This window comes from Bolinopsis microptera, chromosome 7, assembly GCF_026151205.1.
Source record: "Bolinopsis microptera isolate Bmic1 chromosome 7, MBARI_Bmic_1.0, whole genome shotgun sequence".
NCBI lineage: Eukaryota > Metazoa > Ctenophora > Tentaculata > Lobata > Bolinopsidae > Bolinopsis > Bolinopsis microptera.
The window spans coordinates 17,528,499-17,549,426 of record NC_087078.1 but is presented as its reverse complement, the minus strand read 5'-3'; the positions used below and the strand labels follow the sequence as shown (position 1 = coordinate 17,549,426).

Here is a 20,928-nt window from a genome sequence, read left to right as displayed (position 1 = left end):
GTGCACCATCAGGCTGTTACCCAGTAGGTCCGGGTGCTCCCGGTGGAGCAGGAAAACCAGGTGCACCAGGACAACCAGGTGCACCAGGGCAACCGGGTGCACCAGGACAACCAGGACAACCAGGTGCACCATCAGGCTGTTACCCAGTAGGTCCGGGTGCTCCCGGTGGAGCAGGGCAACCAGGTGCACCGGGACAACCAGGGGCACCAGGACAACCAGGTGGTCCGGGAGGTCCAAGAGGACCCGGTGGTCCCGGCGGAGTCGGAGGTCCAACAGGAACTAGCGGGAGGCCATGTCCAGGATATTCCATTGTTAAAGTCCCTTGCAATCATTGTGGCAAACCAGGTGGTCGTGGTGGACCTGGCGGTCGAGGAGGACCAGGTGGTCGAGGAGGACCTGGGGGTCCAGGAGGAGATCCATACGGTCCTGGGGGACTTTATGATCCTAATGATCCAAAGAAACCATATAACCCATACGATCCAAACGATTTAAATAATCCATTCAGACCAGGGGGACCATTGGATCCAAATGATCCCAACAAACCTTATGACCCTTATGATATGGATGACCCACTCAATCCATTCCGACCTGGTGCTCCATTGGACCCAAATAATCCTAATCGTCCGTACGACCCTCATAACCTCGACGACTGCAGGAATCCTTACAGACCTGGTGGTCCACTTGATCCAAACGATCCTAACCGACCTTATGATCCCTTCAATCCACACGACAAAAACAACCCATTCAGACCAGGAGGACCGTTGGATCCAAACAATCCCAACATACCTTATGATCCAAAAGATCCCAATGACCCCAGAAATCCGTTCCGACCAGGAGGGCCGCTTGATCCACTCAATGACCCGAATGGTAATCCAAATGCACCTGGTAGTAAAAGACCGAGTCGACCAAAAGTTCCAATTAATCATCCTCACGGTTATTGTCCTCGTTGTGGATGTGGAGGTCCAAGACCAAATAATAAAAAGCCCAGACGTTGCCCAGATGGCAGTGGACCTGGAGGACCAGGTGGGCCAGGAGGTCCAGGTGGGCCTGGTGGTCCAGGTGGGCCTGGCGGTCCAGGTGGTCCAAACGGACCAAATGATCCAAACAATAAAAAGCCCAGACGTTGCCCAGATGGGAGTGGACCCAGTGGACCCAGAGGACCTGGCGGTCCAGGTGGGCCCGGAGGTCCAGGTGGGCCCGGAGGTCCAGGTGGGCCTGGCGGCCCAAACGGACCAGGAGGACCAGACGGATCTGGTAATCCAAAACGACCAGGGTGTTCATTGCACTGCCCATTACACTGTCCTGAAGGTCCTGTTGGGCCCGGGGGTTCCAGTGGCAACAGTAGTCCTGAAAGGCCATCAGGTCCCGGAAGAAATCCGTGCGGAGCAAAGAATCCTGATAACTGTCCTCTCCACGGAGGATCTGGCGGGCCCAAAGACCCAAGGAATCCGAAAAGATCCGGGGGTCCCAAAAAACCAAAGGATGAGAAAGGACCTGGGGGTCCCAAAGACCCAAGGGATCCAAAAGGACCCGGTGGTCCCAAAAAGCCAAAGGATCCCAAAGGACCTGCAAGTTCAAATGGATCAGAAGGAAAGGATAATCCAATTGAAGAGTGCCCTCACTGTGGTCTAGGCTTACCTGGCTCTCCAGAAGATGATGGTGATGATGATGACAATGGAGGATGCTGTGGTCCCAATGGGTGCTGTGGTCCATGTTGTGGACCTAATGGTTGTTGCCCAGGTGGATGTTGCGGACTTTGCGGTCCTGATGCATGCTGTGGAAAATGCTGTGGGCCTGATGGTTGCTGTGGAAAGTGCTGCCCTAAACTTTGTGGACCAGATGGGTGTTGTGGAGATTGTTGCGGACCAGACGGGTGTTTTGGATGCTTTGGACCGAAAAAGCCGAAGAACGGTAAGAAGAAACCAAAGAAAGGAAAGAAACCAAAGAAGGGAAAGAAAGGAGACCCTGATACAAGCGATGACGACACTTCCTCCGGACTATCCAGCATACTTGGCTCTACAAACTCTTCTGCAACTTCAAAAACATCAGGAACTGGGCTAACTAGTACAACAGATTCAGGGAGAAATCCAAAAGATGGCGACAATGAATCATCTCCTTCAAGTTCTGACGATTCTGATGTTGGATGCTGCGGAAAGAAAAAACCGAAGAAAGGAAAGCCTAAGACGCCATCAGACGGAGACGATCCAAACTCAGGCGGACCAAAAGGTCCTGGTGGTCCAAGCGGACCAAATGATCCAAACGGACCAAATAATAGAAAGCCCAGACGTTGCCCAGATGGCAGTGGACCCGGAGGACCTGGCGGTCCAGGAGGTCCAGGAGGTCCAGGTGGGCCTGGCGGTCCAGGAGGTCCAGGAGGCAAAAGACCAAAATGCCCCATTTGTGGTCGTCGGCATGGTCCAGTAGGTCCAGGTGGTGATCCATTCGGTCCTGGGGGACTTTATGACCCTAATGATCCGAAGAAACCATATAACCCGTACGATCCAACTAATCCAAACAATCCATTTAGACCAGGGGGACCATTGGATCCAAATAATCCCAACAAGCCTTATAACCCTTATGATGTGGATGACCCAAACAATCCCTTCCGACCAGGTGGTCCGTTGGACCCAAATAATCCTGATCGTCCGTACGACCCGGCCAATCCTAATGATCCGAACAATCCATTCAGACCTGGGGGTCCTTTGGATCCGAACAACCCTAATGTACCATACGACCCTCACAACCCAGACGACTGCAGGAATCCTTACAGACCTGGTGGTCCACTTGACCCAAACAACCCTAACCGACCTTATGATCCCTTCAATCCACACGACCAAAACAACCCATTCAGACCAGGCGGACCGTTGGATCCAAACAATCCCAACATACCTTATGATCCAAAAGATCCCAATGACCCCAGAAATCCTTTCCGACCAGGAGGTCCACTTGATCCAAATAGCCCAAATCGACCGTACGACCCTAACAATCCAAACGATGCAAGAAATCCGTTCCGTCCGGGAGGACCTCTTGATCCTAATGGACCAAAAGACGGAGGTGCTTGCCCACGATGTGGATCACCCGATGATGGTGAACCGATTTCAAAAACAAGTGGATCCAGTGGATCATCAGGACCAAGCACAACATCAGGACCAAGCACTACATCAGGTACGAGTGTTTCCAGTGATCCCTCCGATGCAACGGCGCCGGTCGGGTGCTGTGGAAAAAAGAAACCTAAAAAAGGTCCAAATGATAAAAAACCTAAAAACGGAGGACCAAAGTCAGGAGATGACCCTAAGGATTCTGACCCGAATGGCAAGAAACCCAAGAAAAGGAGTCCAAACTCCGGAGATAATTCGAATGGTTCCAATCCAACTGACTCTGACCCAGATAGTGATGGTACATGTTGCTGTTGTATAAAGCCTAAGAAACCCAAAAACAGTGACTCAAATCCAGGTAACCCATCAGATGGTGGTCCAAAAGGACCAGGTGGAAGAAGACCAAGCGGACAGAGTAGTGAACCTTCTTCAAATGGTTCCAATGATGGAGGCTGCTGTGGGCCTTCTAAAAAACCAGGTAAACGTGGCAAAAAGTCACCAAATGGCAAGTGTAGAACGTGCAAAAAGCCAATCCGACCTGAAGATGATCCATTCGGGCCTTACAGTCCTTATGGACCGGGAAGCAGTCCTTTCTATCCCGGAGGACCAGGTGGACCAGGTGGCCCAGGAGGGCCTGGTGGTCCAGGAGGCCCTGGATTCTGTCCCCTTCATGGAGGTCCCGGAGGCCCAAGTGGACCTGGGGGAGACGGAGGCGATGGTGGACCAGGTGGTCCAGGAGGTCCAGGATTCTATCCCCTTCAGAGAGGTCCCGGAGGCCCAAGTGGTCCTGGAGGAGATGGTGGCCCTGGAGGTGATGGTGGACCAGGAGGTTGTCCACTTCATGGAGGTCCCGGAGGCCCAAGTGGGCCGGGCGGTCCAGGTGGACCTGGAGGCCCAAGTGGGCCGGGCGGTCCGGGTGGACCTGGAGGCCCAAGTGGGCCGGGCGGTCCAGGTGGACCTGGAGGCCCAGGAGGTGATGGAGGACCAGGAGGTCCAGGTGGAGACGGCCCCGGAGGATTCCCATGTGGAGCACAAACTCCTAACAACTGTCCTGTCCATAAAGGATCTGGCGGCCCAGGAGGCCCGAATGGTTCCGGCGGACCAGGAGGCAATGGAGGACCAAGCGGGAACGGAGGTGACGGTGGTAGCGGAGGCCCGGGAGGTAATGGCGGACCAGGAGGAAACGGAGGTGGAGGAGGAGGACCAGGAGGAAACGGAGGTGGAGGAGGCGGAGGTGGAGGCGGAGGAACAGGAGGGTGCACCTGCTACTACTATCGCCCTTGCTATTCAGCAGGATCAGGAGCAGGCAGCACTCTTGGAAGAGCCAGCACCTACGGATACAGCTACTGTCCCTACCGCTACAACTACCCAACTTATAGATCGTGCCCTTATCGATACACTTACTAAATCAGAGGGAATGTCGAACTCTTGTTGGGACAGGTTTTTAATGTTACAGGAGACTAAGAGGCGATATATGGTCTTTGGGTTTATTAACTCAGTACAACGCTGATTTCAAAATAAGAAATTCTGTTGATTAAGTATTGCAAAAGTATGTTATTTTCCATTATCAAGATAAATGTTGTGGGTATTTACAAATTCTTGTATACGGTACTTCACTTGAACTATAATTATTTTTTCCATGACTATTCAAGTTTTGGCACATTTTTTGGCTTTATTGAATGTTGATCTAATTGTGCGAATAATTTAACTTGGTACAGTGAAACCTCCGTTTAAATTCGATAAAATAATTGGAAATGAGAATTGAGAACTTAACAATAAACATCCGGCGCCATTAAAAAATGCAGCTTATTCCGGCACCCACAAAAACTTTAAAGCAAAATTCCGGCACTTGATCCGATTTCCTGAACAACAGCTGGACCGGTATTAATTTCGTCAGATATTTAATGGTCCATAGTTTGGTGTATACTAATCATATATAATAAATTAGTCATAAATAAAATTGTGCCTCTTAGTTAGTTTCTCTCCGTCAGTCACAGAATTTATAATTTAAAGCGAAAAGAAAGAAACTTAATTAAAGGCATCCTACCCAAAAAACAGCGGTTAAACTCATAAACCATAATATTTAAAAACATCTTAATCAAAATTCCATCTCGGGATAACTATCACCGGGCGATAACTTTAGCGACCTTCCTGTACTCCATGGTGTTAGTCTGTGGACACTTCATCTCACACCAACTGACCGGCACCATGCTCACCCCCTCGCTGCTCTGAGAGAACACCACCCCTAACTCATTCTCCGCCGTGGAGAGGAAGTAGGAAGCAGCGTCTCCGATAGAGATAACCCGAGCTAGCACCAGATCGCCGGGTCTGTAGCACTTGTAGACTATTACTGAGTCCTTTTCTTTTGCTCGTATATCCTCCTTTTTAATAATACCTGAAGTTAGATCCAGGTAAGAGGATAATGGCGGATTAAAGAAAGATTTTTGGGCGATTATGTAGATTATTATTCAATTATGTACATTAGGTTTCCTTTAAGACCGTGAGAAACAAAGGAGATATAATAAAGAAATTTAGAGGTTGAATACATTGGCCACTTATTTGTAAACGAGCTCATTGATTGGTCCTCAACGTCAAAGGTATATGCTTGTAAAGGCACATTTTTAAATACTCATCGTTATGATCACTTGCACTTCCTTGCAGTTTACTGACTCGATAAGTTGAAATTAGTCTTGCCGGCCAAGTGCCAGTCTTTTCCAGTGCCAAGATGGGGGATCACATCCAACAAGGACATGGAGACATTTTAAGTGCAGGTAATTCTACGAGGTCACCATAATATCCTGCTTTATAAAGAGGGCTAACAATTCAGATTTCCGCACAACATGATGATTTTATAACCACTAAGCAAGCAATTATACTAATATACAGTCTACTTCTATCCTACCGAGTACTGAACTCAAGCGAAATATGATCTACGCGCGTGAACCATGTTTCATACGAAACAAATCACAAAGCTATGAGTCTACCTCGGCGTTTAGGCCTCACAAAACGCTTCTTTGGGAGTTGTCTAAATATATCCCAACAGTATCTAACTGTCAATCATAATCGTTTCTTTACTGTTTCCGCTCATAGTGCTTTGGTAGGTGGAAAATAGCTAAATACCTTATATTTCATCATATTGTGGAAATATTCCAACCCGGTACTGCCCTGGTACTGATTTGTGTGCTGAGTAGCTTGTTGTGAATTGTTTGCGGAGTACTTTGTGTCAATGTCTGATCTGAAACTGACCCCAGAGGAGATGGAGCAGATGGAGGGGTTCTTCATGCAGTTTGATCAGAACAACAACGGAATGTTGGGTCCGGATGAGTTGGAGAGGATGTTTGCTAATTTTAATGTGAACACCAATAAGGATGATCTGCAAGTGTTTTTTGAGAAGGTTGATACTGATCAAGACGGTGAGTTTTGTAGAAGTTTTACATTATTTAGGATTATCCCCTCAGTTTAAACATGTATTTTCATTTAGTGGTGATCATGATTGAGTGGTTTGTCATTTTTCACCTTTTAGCTGCCCAAACTTGTTACTTGTCCACCTCGGAAATTTAAATATATTTTAAACCCCGAATTCTACAGACGTTTAATATACAATATCTGTAAAGGGACGGTGGATTTCGACGAGTTGTTGACGTATTTAGAGGAGATATTGGCGCATTTGTTCACGGGGGATGATATCTTGGATGCCTTTAATATGATCGACGCTGATGATAATGGCGAGGTAACCAACTTATATAAATCAGCAGGACTTATTTTCGTGGCTTCTTAAAAGCTAATTTGGAGACAATCGTATTTCCTCTTATAATTTGCGACAATAGCGAACTGTAAGCCGAAGTTTTAGTGATCTTGCATAATAGAATACGTTTTTTTAATAATCTTCAGTAATCTCACTAACTCTCACAATTGTTTAACTTGTTGCGAAAATAACGAGATTATATCCACCATTTAAATTTGCGAGAATTGTCGTTGAAATTCATGATTGTTACTAAAGATACTCAGTGATGAAAATTACGTACGGTAACATTTTAATTCTACTACGCTATTATTAAAACACATTCACCACTGAGTCTATCCGATCAGGTGAGCTACGAAGAGATGGCGGAGGCGTTACAGCAAGCTGATGTGGGGATACCCTCTACTGACATTGTTAGTCTGTTACACAGCGAGGACTTAACCGGCGGAGGCAAGATCAGTTTTACCGACTTTAGAGCTATCACACTTGGACATCAGTCTGTTTAAAAAATTAAACATTTTGCATTAGCAGCTAACCTCTGAAATGTTGTGGAAGTCTTTTCCCTTGCACTGAGAGGATGAGAACTTTAACTTGGCGCGGGTTGACGGATACAACCTTGCATGTGATAATATCGTTAGATTTGGGTAGAGCCGTCAAGGTGATGTCAGAGTTTACTCGTTCTACGCTGATCTCCTTCAATTCACCTTTCTGTTCTGTTTTCAGAAAACCTGAATCAAGTGTTGCTGCTTAGATTTTAGCATAATGAGCGGGAGAAACCCTGTTACTAATTGAAGCGGTCGGGGTTTATTTTGGAATTCTATTGCCTATTTTATTTCTCTAGGATATTTATTTTCTCTAGGATATTATTATTTTATTTCTCTAGGATATTAATTTTTGATGCATGTCATGACTCATGATTGATCTTATTATTGTTTTTATTTGGTGTAATTTAAAGAAAAACGGAGTTTAAATAATATTCTGAAGTCAATGCGACAATTCTGTGACGAATTTCTGAAAGGATTTTGTTTTTAATTAAAATTCGTACCGAGTAGAGTTGAGTACACGATGCCCTGGTGAACGTGCAGTCCTCCTCCTAAGACACAGTTCTCATCGTATTTACATATCTGATCTCCTGGAACGACCTTTTTAGGCGCTGTCACCATCTTCTAAAATAAGTAGTGGCCATAAGTCTTTAAAATGGAGATAGATTTGCTAGAGATAGGATACAAAATGCATAAAATTTAAATTGTCGTTCGAGTTTTCATACAATTGAAGAAAAACCGCATATTCAAATATTCAATTTCGTGAACGTCGGTTTAAGTATATTACTTAAATATTTTTCAAAGGAAAACTATTGTTTCGGACACGATTTTAGTCTGTACAAAAATACTAACGCAAATAAATATCGCAGCAGCTTCATAAATAAATCGTCCAGTAGTGTCCAATTATCTTGTAAGGTTATTGACTGATAACACAATTTAAAATACTAATTGCGGCCATTAACTAATTGGCTGTGATTTTAATTCAGATGTTTCGTTAAAAAATCGTCTGATTCTCCTTTAAATAGTATGATTAAGAAAAGCTAATTGCAATAAGATGGAACTCTAGTCTTCGTAAAGATGTTTGTTTTTGAGGAGGAATGCTGCGAGATACTCGATAGGGTTTGGTGGCCTGAAAAATCGTTTATTAGAATTCACAATCATTTTGTGCCTATTGGAAATAAGACAGGTTCGCCGATCGAAAAAGTTAGATATTAAGTAATTGTATCCGGTAGCATAATGACAGTTTTAAGACGATAAACGAATATTTAAAAAGAATATATCCAACCTTTCTTTGGCAAGAACACCAAGTCCCTGCAGAAGGATAGGGACGACAGTTTGATCGAGGTAAGTTCTGGTTGGCATAGCCTGGAGTTCGGCTTTATCTTTGGAGCGTTTGGCTGCCTCTGCTTCCCCAGCAGCTAGCTTCTGTAGAAAGAGTATAATGTTAGTGATAACATTATGAAATTATCGAGATGAGGAAGTGGCATTTAATAGGCATGGCTATTTAGTATTGAAAGGGTGACATCTTTACTCCACTGGAAAGGAATTCTCATTCAAGACGCAACTCGCAGATGGTAATTTAAGTTCAGCTTCTGCATTTTGAGATATAGCATCGCATGGTGGGCGGGGTTGCTGTGATATGGCCCTAAGGGTTGTTTGTTGCTCATTTTAGGGCGTGAGACCTATCTGGATAGTTTTTTGTTTTGTTACCACGAGATTGGAAGTTTTACCGCGACGCGCAAGCGAAATGACAAAATAGTTCTTCTCAACACACTAAAATAGTTCGGCGCTGCGCGTTACATAAAGTATCACCTTAGTAACGTTCACCGTCATGCAGGTACGTGCTGGATGAACATCAATACAAGTTAACAATGATACAGTATAAATCAATAAAACTAAGTGGAGTCAACTTACATTAGCAGCGTCGATGGATAAGGATGCCATGTTCTTCCTATAATGATCTTTGGTTAAATATAAACAGTCTCAAGTCTCATGGGATCAAGAAGGTTTTGTGAGGAATCAGGAAGGGTACACTGTACAGCCTTTAATTAAATAATAGCAAAAAGAGGCCGATGAAAACGCTGTGGTCTAAAATAAAAGAGGTAACGGCTCAAATAATAATACCCACAGTAATAATTTAGTCAGAAATTGTCGGTCACAAGGTCAGAAAAAGATAAAACTTAAAAACTCGCTCAAATATTTCATGATCTCTTCTTCTTTTTCCTATTTCCCGTTCGTTTCGTCCTCTCGTTAGGATTTGAGCGTCTCCCCGCACTTTGTTTGAATTGGAAGGCTTTAGAATCAACATTTGTCGTCCCGAACGGACTGCCCGACTTAACAAAATCCCCGCTCATCACATCAACAGAGCTCTTAAAATTACTCGCCATTTTGTGAACTTTATCAGGTTGATCTGGTGTTATCCACGGACTGTTAGCCGCCTGTCTTCCCCCCTGAGGTTTAGGAAGAGAGAACCTCACACCTCGCCCTGTCCTGGGTTTCCTGCTCAATCTCTGATACCACGTGATACCATCCTCGTCTACTGTTACTGCTACTTTCTCTAGAGTTTTGTTACCGCACTTAGTACAGAACACATTGCTGCAGTCTTGAACGACTGTGAAGCAAGCTGTACATTTGAGGACGTATATTTTAGCGTATTTAATAAGCATGCCATCCACACTGACTACATGTAATCCGATCTGAAGGAGCAAGTTCTGCATTGCAAAGTCAGTGGTGGCACATCCCACTTTTATGGAGAGGAGAGATTCTGTTTTCTTCTCTGATATGTTGGAGGGTGTTATCCAGTCGTCATCGTTATCGTCAAATTCGTATTCTTCATCTTCTAATTCTATGTCATCATCTGAATTAAAGACAAAGTTATTTTCTGGCTACAGGTACACTACGTACAGAGAGTTTGAACAAATTAATTCGTACCAAGAACTAAGAAACCTAATAATGAAACATAAAATGGATCTTTTATCTTTGAAAAGTTGAATAATCAATACCTGCAGATACCAGTATATCGTCAGGTAAAATAAACTCTTCCATCTCCCCATCATCAGCCTCATTCTTCTTTTTAGGGACAGTCGTCCAGCCCTCATCCAGCTCGCACTGGTTCAGACAATCAGTAAGATCACCCTCGACAGAATCACCCTCGACAGAATCGTCCTCGATTATAGGTTCAATTGTGTCCGGTTTAGCTGTTGTGCTGATGGAAGTAGTGCGGGAGGAGGTTGAACTGGCCATGGATTTTGGGACGTAGAAACCTGAACAAATTGAGTTTGTTTCAGGGCATAATTACCGGGAATAATTGAGAAATTGTGTACTTAATATGATCTGTAAATAGAGTATATAGCTGGTACGTATTATATAATATTTTAGATAACAAAAATTGAAACGATATTTTTACGGAGAAATAGAAAATATTGGCTCTTACCAGCTAAGTTGGTTATTTTATCATCTCCAAACCCTTCGTTAACCTTGATGGTAGTAACAGGACTTTTCCTCAGATGCTCTGTTCCGTTTAAACTACTCTCCAAATCATACGTAAGAGCGACCACTGAAAATAGTTACTTTGTTTTGATTAAACAATTTAACTAAAATTTGTTAATTTGTTAATCAAACAGATTGGTTGATTTTATGTTGGCAGTTAAAGTATTAAAAAATGCAGAATGCGCTTCATTTCATTAAAGGCTTGTCTTAATGAGCGTATATACACAATAATTACCAGCTAAATCAGTGTTAGATAAACTCCGTACGTCCCCTGTTTGTTTAGCAAAATCCAACACAAATTTCAGACTTTTATCAGAAGGTCGTTGTTCTTCTATCTCCATTGGAAGCAATTCTAGTCTGCGAGAGAGAGTGGAATGTATAAGATCAAGATATATTTTTGGAAAATCATTCTACTGAAAGAGTGGTGTGAGCAGTGTGAAAAGTGAAAAGTGTGAGCAGTCAGTGTGAAAAGTTTGAGCAGTGAGCAGTCAGATAAATTGCTGATAAACATTAAAATTTAACACCAGATATTTCTAGCAGTGTGTAGTAACAACTAACTTCTGTCTGGTGAAAGCATCTTTGACTTCCTGCAGCACTCCCCGAGTCGTAACTAATCTCTGAGCTAATTTATCAAACTTTATGTTGCGAATAAGAGGCCCAGTGTCTACGACCAGATGGTCGAGAAGTGTATCACTTCCTAACATCAAGCTAGTACTGGGGGGAGTTAGTTATTATCACTTCCTAACATCTAGCTAGTACTGAAGGGAGTTAGTTACTTTGACGTAGCAGTTATTTATAGGGGGGGTGACATGTCTCCAATGTCTCCAATGTCTTTTGTCTTTTTTGAAAAGATAGGGTGCAGAGACATGTCCTGGAGACATTGGAGACATTGGAGACACAGCTTTTGGAGACATTGGAGACATTGGGGACATTGGAGACATTGGAGACAAAGCTTTTGGAGACATTGGAGACATTGGAGACACTGGAGACGTAGATGTATGATTGGAGAAGGAGGAGGATCTAGGAGGAGGATGACCCAGGAGGAGGACTCAGGAGGAGAAGGAGGAGGATGAGGACTCAGGAAGAGGACTGAGGAGGACTGAGAAGGAGGAGGACTGAGGACTACTGAGGAGGATGGCTGAGGAGGATGGCTGAGGAGGATGACTGAGAGGGAGGAGGAGGAGGAGGAAGAGGAAAAGGACTGAGGAGGAGGAGTAGGACTGAGGAGGAGAAGGTGGAGGACCTAGGAGGAGGACCCAGAAGGAGGACTCACGAGGAGGAGGAGGAGAACTCAGGAAAAGGACTGAGAAGGAGGAGGACTCAGGAGTACTGAAGAGGATGACTGAGGAGGAGGAGGAGGAGGAGAAGGACTGAGGAGGAGAAGGAGAAGGTGGAGGAACTAGGAGGAGGATGAACCAGGAGGAGGACTCAGGAGGAAAAGAGGAGGAAGACTCAGGAGGAGGACTTAGGAGGAATGAGAAGGAGGAGGACTGAGGAGAACTGAGGAGGAGGAGGAGGACTGAATAGGAGGAGGGGGACTGGGGAGGACTGAGGAGGAGGAGGACTGACGAGAAGGATGAGGAGGAGGACTGAGGACTGAGGACTGAGGACTGAGGAGGAAGAGGAGGAGGATGAAGAGGAGGAAGAGGACCCAGGAAGAGGAGGACTGAAGAGGACGATGAGGATGAGGACTGAGGAGGAGGAGGAGGACTGAGGAGGATGGCTGAGGAGGATGACTGAGAGGGAGGAGGAGGAGGACTGAGGAGGAGGAGGAGAAGGACTGAGGAGGAGAAGGAGGAGGACCTAGGAGGAGAAGGACCCAGGAGGAGGACTCAGGAGGAGGACTCAGGAGAAGGACTCAGGAAAACTGAAGAGTGAATAGGAGGAGGAGGGGGAGGACCTAGGAGGAGGAGGACCGAGAAGGAGGACTGAGGAGGAGGAGGAGGAGGAGAACTCAGGAAGAGGACTGAGGAGGACTGAGAAGGAGGAGGACTGAGAAGGAGGAGGACTGAGGAGTACTGAAGAGGATGATTGAGGAGGAGAGGAGGAGAAGGACTGAGGAGGAGAAGGAGAAGGTGGAGGAACTAGGAGGAGGATGAACCAGGAGGAGGACTCAGGAGGAAGAGGGGAGGACTCAGGAGGAGGACTTAGGAGGAATGAGAAGGAGGAGGACTGAGGAGAACTGAGGAGGAGGAGGAGGACTGAATAGGAGGAGGAGGGGGACTGGGGAGGACTGAGGAGGAGGAGGACTGACGAGAAGGATGAGGAGGAGGACTGAGGAGGAAGAGGAGGATGAAGAGGAGGAAGAGGACCCAGGAGGAGGAGGACTGAAGAGGACGATGAGGATGAGGACTGAGGAGGAGGAGGACTGAGGAGGATGGCTGAGGAGGATGACTGAGAGGGAGGAGGAGGAGGACTGAGGAGGAGGAGGAGAAGGACTGAGGAGGAGAAGGAGGAGGACCTAGGAGGAGGAGGACCCAGGAGGAGGACTCAGGAGGAGGACTCAGGAGAAGGACTCAGGAAAACTGAGGAGTGAATAGGAGGAGGAGGGGGAGGACCTAGGAGGAGGAGGACCCAGAAGGAGGACTGAGGAGGAGGAGAACTCAGGAAGAGGACTGAGGAGGACTGAGAAGGAGGAGGACTGAGGAGTACTGAAGAGGATGACTGAGGAGGAGGAGGAGGAGAATGACTGAGGAGGAGAAGGAGAAGGTGGAGGAACTAGGAGGAGGATGAACCAGGAGGAGGACTCAGGAGGAAGAGGGGGAGGACTCAGGAGGAGGACTTAGGAGGAATGAGCAGGAGGAGGACTGAGGAGAACTGAGGAGGAGGAGGAGGAGGACTGAATAGGAGGAGGAGGACTGACGAGAAGGATGAGGAGGAGGACTGAGGACTGAGGAGGAAGAGGAGGAGAATGAAGAGGAGGAAGAGGACCCAGGAGGAGAAGGATTGAAGAGGAGGATGAGGATGAGGACTGAGGAGGAGGAGAAGGACTGAGGAGGACTGAGGAGGATGGCTGAGGAGGACCCAGGAGGAGGACTCAGGAGGAGGACTCAGGAGGAGGAGGAGGACTCAGGAGGAAGACTCAGGAAAACTGAGGAGGAGGAGGAGGAGTGAATGGGAGGAGGAGGGGGACTGGGGAGGACTGAGGAAGAGGAGGACTAAGGAGAAGGATGAGGAGGAGGACTGAGGAGGAGGATGAGGACTGAGGAGGAGGACTGAGGAGTACTGATGAGGATGGCTGAGGAGGACGGCTGAGGAGGATGGCTGAGGAGGATGACTGAGGAGGATGACTGAGAGGGAGGAGGAGGAGGAGGAGAAGGACTGAGGAGGAGGAGGAGGAGGAGAAGGAGGAGGACCTAGGAGGAGGAGGACTCAGGAAGAGGAGGACTCAGGAGGAGGACTCAGGAAGAGGACTCAGGAGGAGGACTGAGAAGGAGGAGGACTGAGGAGAACTGAGGAGGAGGAGGATGAGGACTGAATAGGAGGGGGGACTAGGGGAGGACTGAGGAGGAGGGGGACTTGGGGAGGACTGAGGAGGAGGAGGAAGACTGACGAGAAAGATGAGGAGGAGGACTGAGGAGGAGGACTGATGATTGAGGAGGAAGAGGAGGAGGATGAAGAGGAGTAGGAGGACTCAGGAGGAGGAGGACTCAGGAGGAGGAGGAGAACGACTGAGGAGGACTGAGGAGGAAGAGGAGGAGGAGGAGGAGGAGGAGGAGGACCCAGGAGGAGAAGGATTGAAGAGGAGGATGAGGATGAGGACTGAGGAGGAGGAGAAGGACTGAGGAGGACTGAGGAGGATGGCTGAGGAGGACCCAGGAGGAGGACTCAGGAGGAGGACTCAGGAGGAGGAGGAGGACTCAGGAGGAAGACTCAGGAAAACTGAGGAGGAGGAGGAGGAGTGAATGGGAGGAGGAGGGGGACTGGGGAGGACTGAGGAAGAGGAGGACTAAGGAGAAGGATGAGGAGGAGGACTGAGGAGGAGGATGAGGACTGAGGAGGAGGACTGAGGAGTACTGATGAGGATGGCTGAGGAGGACGGCTGAGGAGGATGGCTGAGGAGGATGACTGAGGAGGATGACTGAGAGGGAGGAGGAGGAGGAGGAGAAGGACTGAGGAGGAGGAGGAGGAGGAGAAGGAGGAGGACCTAGGAGGAGGAGGACTCAGGAAGAGGAGGACTCAGGAGGAGGACTCAGGAAGAGGACTCAGGAGGAGGACTGAGAAGGAGGAGGACTGAGGAGAACTGAGGAGGAGGAGGATGAGGACTGAATAGGAGGGGGGACTAGGGGAGGACTGAGGAGGAGGGGGACTTGGGGAGGACTGAGGAGGAGGAGGAAGACTGACGAGAAAGATGAGGAGGAGGACTGAGGAGGAGGACTGATGATTGAGGAGGAAGAGGAGGAGGATGAAGAGGAGTAGGAGGACTCAGGAGGAGGAGGACTCAGGAGGAGGAGGAGAACGACTGAGGAGGACTGAGGAGGAAGAGGAGGAGGAGGAGGAGGAGGAGGAGGAGGAGGAGGCTGTGTCTCCAATGTCTCCAAAAGTTGTGTCTCTAATGTCCCCAATGTCCCAAATGTCCCCAATGTCTCCAATGTCTCCAAAAGCCGTGTCTCCAATGTCTCCAAAAGCTGTGTCTCTAATGTCCCCAATGTCCCAAATGTCCCAAATGTCTCCAATGTCTCCAAAAGCTGTGTCTCCAATGTCTCCAATGTCTCCAATGTCTCCAATGTCTTTGTCTTTTTCGAAAAGATAAGGTGCGGGAGACATTGGAGACATGTCACCCCCCCCCCCCCCCCCCCCTTTATAATAACATGTTGACAGGGGTGTAAGAATGATTTTCTTCATGAGGGGGCAAAAATCTTTGAGTTTTTCAAAAGTTCAAATTTAGCAAACGCTCTGGGTTTGGCCACAGCCTGAATTTCAAAAACAGCAAAACGTTCAGTGTCAACCATGCCTGTAAAAGGTTGTTGACTGTGTAATCAAAATTTTATTTCTTACCCTCTAGAATAATATTAACAATTTGACAATATTTTAATTCAAATTTCTTTCTATCTCTCTCGGTTTGGAGTATTGTTTATGAGTCGCATTGTTGTAATGTATTCTGTGTAAAATTATCTTTATCCCGGTTTTAATACTTTCAACACTACTATATAACAAATAATTTGAGATCATGAATACGATGTAGTTACATTGAAACGTCGAGTAAACTCCTTTCCCTAATAAGAGCATTTTTACTTGTCGCAGTAACCGGGATAAAGATAATTTTATACAGAATACATCTACCGGTTATGGTCGGATGATGATTAATTTATTAATCACTCTACACTCGACTGTCACGTGACTAGACTTTTTTAACCCGTTATCTAGCTGGCCCTGAACGACTATTCAAAACCCTTACCCTTTAATCTGATCCTAACCCTAACCCAATCCTTAACAAAAGCATATGCTGAAACCCTAACCCTAACGAGAAATTGAACTAACTTCCTTTTACGGTCATATCACGTGATCGAGACAGTTTAATACCAATATCTCGCCAGGGGAGCATTTAACCCTATGTCATGAGGGGTGATTCGGAATCAGCGGCCGAAAATACATCGATTCAAGTTGGTTTCAACTATCGGGGACCCTTTTAGAACAATCTCGAAGATCGAATGTAGAGTGATTTAGCACGCTCGTCGGCCTTCACTGAAGGTATTAAGTTTTTCGAGAGTGGAGGCCGACTGTCAGCTTGGGATGCAGAGCCAAGTGGGAAACAACGTCAAGGCCCCTTTCCACATGGGTCATGTTGGTTTTGGCAGATACTGACTACTGTGGTAATAAGATATGAAGTGAATGAGTGAAATGAAGCGAGTGAAAAGGGTGTAAGAGAGGAGGAGCTTGTAAGGTAATTTAGGGAAGGAAGGAAGCAGGGCATGTACTACAAAAACAGCTAGTAGTACTGTAAGATAGTAACAATAACCATTAATAATTAAATAACATAGACAGCTACGGCAATATAAATGGAGTGGACCTTTTTGCCCTAATCGGCCAAGATCGACACACTAGAACTTTTGTGACCTATTTTGTCTCCTGTAAGTGAAAGCTTAAGTAGTTTGATATACCCCTGCCAGATCGGCATGACCCCTGCCTGAAATCTTTTGCTAATGTACCATTTGGCAACAATACTAAAATAGTTTATAATTTGTGAAGAGAAATTAAAACATAACTGATTTTTAAAATTTCCTCGAACAAAGCTTTCGACTAGCAGGTTTCTAGTACAATATAATTGATTTTATTGACACACCGAACAAAAAACAACCGGTTATATATTAAAACCAAAAAACAAGAAATGGATTCCCGAAAAAATTACACAAAAAAGACCTAACTACTAGCAATAGCCTAACCAGGCTATAACTGATCATACAAATAGTTCTTCAACTTCCTCTTAAAAGACACAATATTATCGATGTTACAGACATCAAGAGGAAGAGAATTCCATGATTCAGGTGCATAGTTGCTGAACCGCCTGTTAGTCGCCTTCAGTTTAGAGCACTTGGGTATCTTCATAAGTATATATCGCATGCTGTTTTTGTTCTTGTTTCTTTGACACCCATGTCATTGTCATTTCAATTCAATTGAACCAACTCCTGGAGGTACATCTGCGCCAATCCATGAGTCACCTTGAAACAGATAAGGCACACTTTGAAACATATCCAGGGAATAAATTTCAAAATTAAATCCTAACTATCGTTTTTGTCACTGCCCTATTTTGGCATCTCATTTCATCAGTCTTAATTCTCTAATATAAACCAACATTGATAAGTCAATTTTATTGCTGCAGAGAGTAGCCTCTCTCTTCAGACTACACTGTTCATTCAATTGCTCACGACAGGAAGAGAATCTTTGACTAAAGGATAGTTAGGACCTGGGTAAGATGGTGGAGCTGGGTAGGATGCTTGTGGCGGATAGGACCCTGGAGCTGGGTAGGATGCTTGTGGCGGGTGGGACCCTGGAGCTGGGTAGGATGCTTGTGGCGGGTAGGACCCTGGAGCTGGGAAGGATGCTTGTGGCGGGTGGGATCCTGGAGCTGGGTAGGATGCTTGTGGCGGGTAGAACCCTGGAGCTGGGAAGGATGCTTGTGGCGGGTAGGACCCTGGAGCTGGGAAGGATGCTTGTGGCGGGTGGGATCCTGGAGCTGGGTAGGATGCTTGTGGAGGGTAGGATGCTTGTGGCGGGTGGGGCCCTGGAGCTGGGTAGGATGCTTGTGGCGGGTAAGAGGGAGCTTTAGGAGCATCACCAGCTTGAAGACTTTGAGCTGCTAGATTTTGAGGAGCAGAGACATTCTTCCTCAGGAATATGACTACGATAACCAGAGCAGCTACCCCATTAATGATGGACGTGAACAAATAATAATATTCGAAAACACAATCATAAACATAATAAAAATGAACAGGCAAGTGACCAGAAACCTACATTTGATGAACTCAAGCTAATGATAAATGAGCAGGCAAATGTTAGCAATAGCAATGATCGATGTAACATAAATTGGTTGTCAGTTTTTTTATAAGTTAAAACGGCGAGGATGACTGACACAATCGTAAGCTCCAGCCATAATCCGAATCCGTTTCCTATGCAAACCCAAAGGCTGTCAAATTCAATAGCGTTCACACACTTTCCAATAAAACACTGAACACAAACCCCAAGAAGAATCACTTCTGGGTTCGGCAGTTTGGTATTTTCTGCAGATGCTTGTGGATTTGTTTCTTTGAGGAAGTGCATGGCAATTAGTAGCGAAGCTAGTGCCATTATCGGGATCGTGCAATACATGTAGATGGTGCGGCTTCGCTGTATCTTCGCTGTATCTGTATCTGTGAAACATGTAAATGCTGACATTCCAAGAAAATCGCCACTTAGGTTGAGAATGAAAGATCCTGCAAAAGAAACTAGTCCTTGAACCAACTTTTTGTCTTTGCTTTTAATGTACGTTAAGAAAGCCACTATTGCAGACAGCCCGATAAGCAGCAACCAAAACATTCCCGCATTCCATGAGCAACCACGATGATTGCTAGCTATGGAAGATATCAGAAGACTTGACAGAGCAGCTTGTGCGAGAAATCCTACCAACATCATGTCCGGATTGGGAAATTTATCCATTTCTGAACCTGAAAAAGGTAGTAAAGGTCAAAGTGGTGGATTCAACACTGAGTAGTCACAAATTTATGATACTCTTATTCGTTTGGTGCGAATACTTTGCACTCTCGATGAAGAAGGGCAAAAATACACATAATTGAAATTCAGGCCAAAGCCTGAATTTCGAAACATTTTCGGGGTAAGGACAAAAAGGAAATTGCGGCATGTGCAGAATCGCGATTTTTCACGTTTGCCGCGATAAATCACGATTTTTTTCAGATCCTGACCTAGCAACAAGTCGCGATTTTTTCAGATCCGATCCTGACCTCGTGACAAATCGCGATTTTTTTCAGTTTTTTTCAGCTGATAAATTAAAACTTTCCTAGCTGTCTCATTTCTTGGAAAGTTCAATGAGTATGATGGGCAAACGGTCGTAACGAATCCAGCCCGAATCTTTTCAGGATCACCATGTTAATTTAAATATAGCTAACCAGTAACCAGAACATGCAATGAACTTAAATTCAGTTTGATCAAGTGCATAGCAGTAAAGACAAAGCAATAATCGAACGTTCTTTTCAATACATGAATATAATATTATCATACAATAATATAAAGAACATTTATATTACATTTTACTTGGTGTACACGGTACTTATAAAATCTAAAAAATCTTTTTATCTTCGGCTTACAAAAATTACCGAATACTTGTCAAAATTGTCAAACGTTTTCAAAAACCCCAAATATGAAACGAAAAATCTTTGGCTTCCATATACCGATGGAAATGATGATAATATGATATAACCCGATATAATGATGCTATAATAGTATATATATCGATAAAAAAGGGATGCGATAATAGACGATTATAGTTTGATATTTTAATGGCTCAAGATGCTGTCCAGCATCTTTATCGAACTGAGGCAAGATCTGACACAAGAATTTGGTGCGGTATGTGTGTAGCACCATGGAAACCATTTTCAAAAAATGTTAGGTATCGCCAATTCGGCAATTCTAGCTTGAACATAAGCTTGTCATAGTGCTTCATAAAAAAGCGTGATCAATTCTTGGCTCTTGCCCCAGCTGTTCTTACAGAGTAGAGAATAATATCTCATGCAATAATTGGAGTATTATATTGTGATAAAACATGCATATGCCTATAAAATCATGCTACATGCACTGCATACATAACTTTATATTACTTTGATCACTTTCAAATTTAACTCGAGAGAGTTATACTATATAGTTATATCTTAGACTCTACCTTACCAGAAGGGATCTCAGAGTCGAAGCTCTGACAAAAACATATACAAAACATTATCTACATTCTACAACCCATGGTAAATGTATGTATGGATTAGATTAACTTTAACACTATAAAATACAAACTAAAAAATGTCTAACTTTAAATCTAACTTTAAATATTTTCCGGCCTAGTCTGAAAGTAACAATTGATTATAAAATGTATTAAAAGAAAAGAAAATAACTTAATTGTGGAAACTTATAAACTTTTTTTCAAACTATCTTCAAAACTTAAGCATAACTGTAATATCTACAATCTTCAGCAGGAGCTTCATTATATCGGTGAGTTTAACAATTAACATGAGTAATCCTTGTAAATGATACCGTTTTCTTCTATCTTTTCAACGTTGCTGTGGTTGACGACAACATTGCTGAAGTTGTTGTTAGGTATGTTCTTAATGGCGATCTGGTAGAGCCTCAACTTGAAAATGGTGTAGAGAGAGTAGGAGAGTAAAACAGTGAGGAATATAATTATAGCAGCTGAAAAAAATATAGTTAGCTAGACAGTAGACAAACTTACAAATCTCGACTAGGTTAACTTTAAAGCAACATTTAATAAAGTGAGTACATTGATGACACAATTTAAATTTTGCTTTTTAATATTATAGTATCATATTAGTTGAATTGAATATAATAGTAAATATACATTATA

General features: G+C 44.9%; 5 protein-coding genes across 5 annotated transcripts in view; 1 reads left to right on the top strand and 4 right to left on the bottom strand.

Moving 5' to 3' along the window:
- Window positions 1-16: 16 nt before the first annotated feature.
- Window positions 17-4,096, bottom strand: LOC134818758 (collagen alpha-1(I) chain-like; the record flags this gene model as incomplete). The annotated part of the gene is made up of 4 exons (XM_063828404.1): window positions 17-136; window positions 173-279; window positions 1,012-1,566; window positions 3,964-4,096. Coding segments are annotated over 4 exons (915 nt in total), but the record flags the coding sequence as incomplete, so codon positions are not given.
- A 728-nt stretch (window positions 4,097-4,824) lies between these two features.
- On the bottom strand, window positions 4,825-8,011 carry LOC134817820 (exosome complex component CSL4-like). The gene is made up of 3 exons (XM_063827156.1): window positions 7,883-8,011; window positions 7,374-7,565; window positions 4,825-5,490 (listed from the first exon to the last, which is right to left on the bottom strand). Exons 1-3 carry the CDS (start codon window positions 7,998-8,000, stop codon window positions 5,219-5,221), a joined length of 582 nt encoding a protein of 193 aa, XP_063683226.1. The 5' UTR covers window positions 8,001-8,011; the 3' UTR covers window positions 4,825-5,218.
- A 221-nt stretch (window positions 8,012-8,232) lies between these two features.
- On the bottom strand, window positions 8,233-9,345 carry LOC134817821 (protein dpy-30 homolog). Its single transcript, XM_063827157.1, has 3 exons — window positions 9,294-9,345; window positions 8,665-8,804; window positions 8,233-8,508 (listed from the first exon to the last, which is right to left on the bottom strand). Exons 1-3 carry the CDS (start codon window positions 9,321-9,323, stop codon window positions 8,442-8,444), a joined length of 237 nt encoding a protein of 78 aa, XP_063683227.1. The 5' UTR covers window positions 9,324-9,345; the 3' UTR covers window positions 8,233-8,441.
- A 123-nt stretch (window positions 9,346-9,468) lies between these two features.
- On the bottom strand, window positions 9,469-11,644 carry LOC134817778 (RNA-binding protein NOB1-like). The gene is made up of 5 exons (XM_063827103.1): window positions 11,427-11,644; window positions 11,104-11,225; window positions 10,813-10,935; window positions 10,382-10,642; window positions 9,469-10,236 (listed from the first exon to the last, which is right to left on the bottom strand). The coding sequence occupies exons 1-5, from the start codon at window positions 11,570-11,572 to the stop codon at window positions 9,581-9,583; spliced, it is 1,308 nt and encodes a 435-aa protein (XP_063683173.1). The 5' UTR covers window positions 11,573-11,644; the 3' UTR covers window positions 9,469-9,580.
- Window positions 11,645-16,002: 4,358 nt separating this feature from the next.
- Window positions 16,003-20,928, top strand: part of LOC134818273 (FK506-binding protein 2-like) — a 44,970-nt gene continuing 40,044 nt past the window's right edge. The window contains exon 1 of the mRNA XM_063827764.1: window positions 16,003-16,035. The gene's annotated coding sequence lies outside the window, so the exon portion shown is untranslated. The remainder of the gene's footprint in view (window positions 16,036-20,928) is intronic.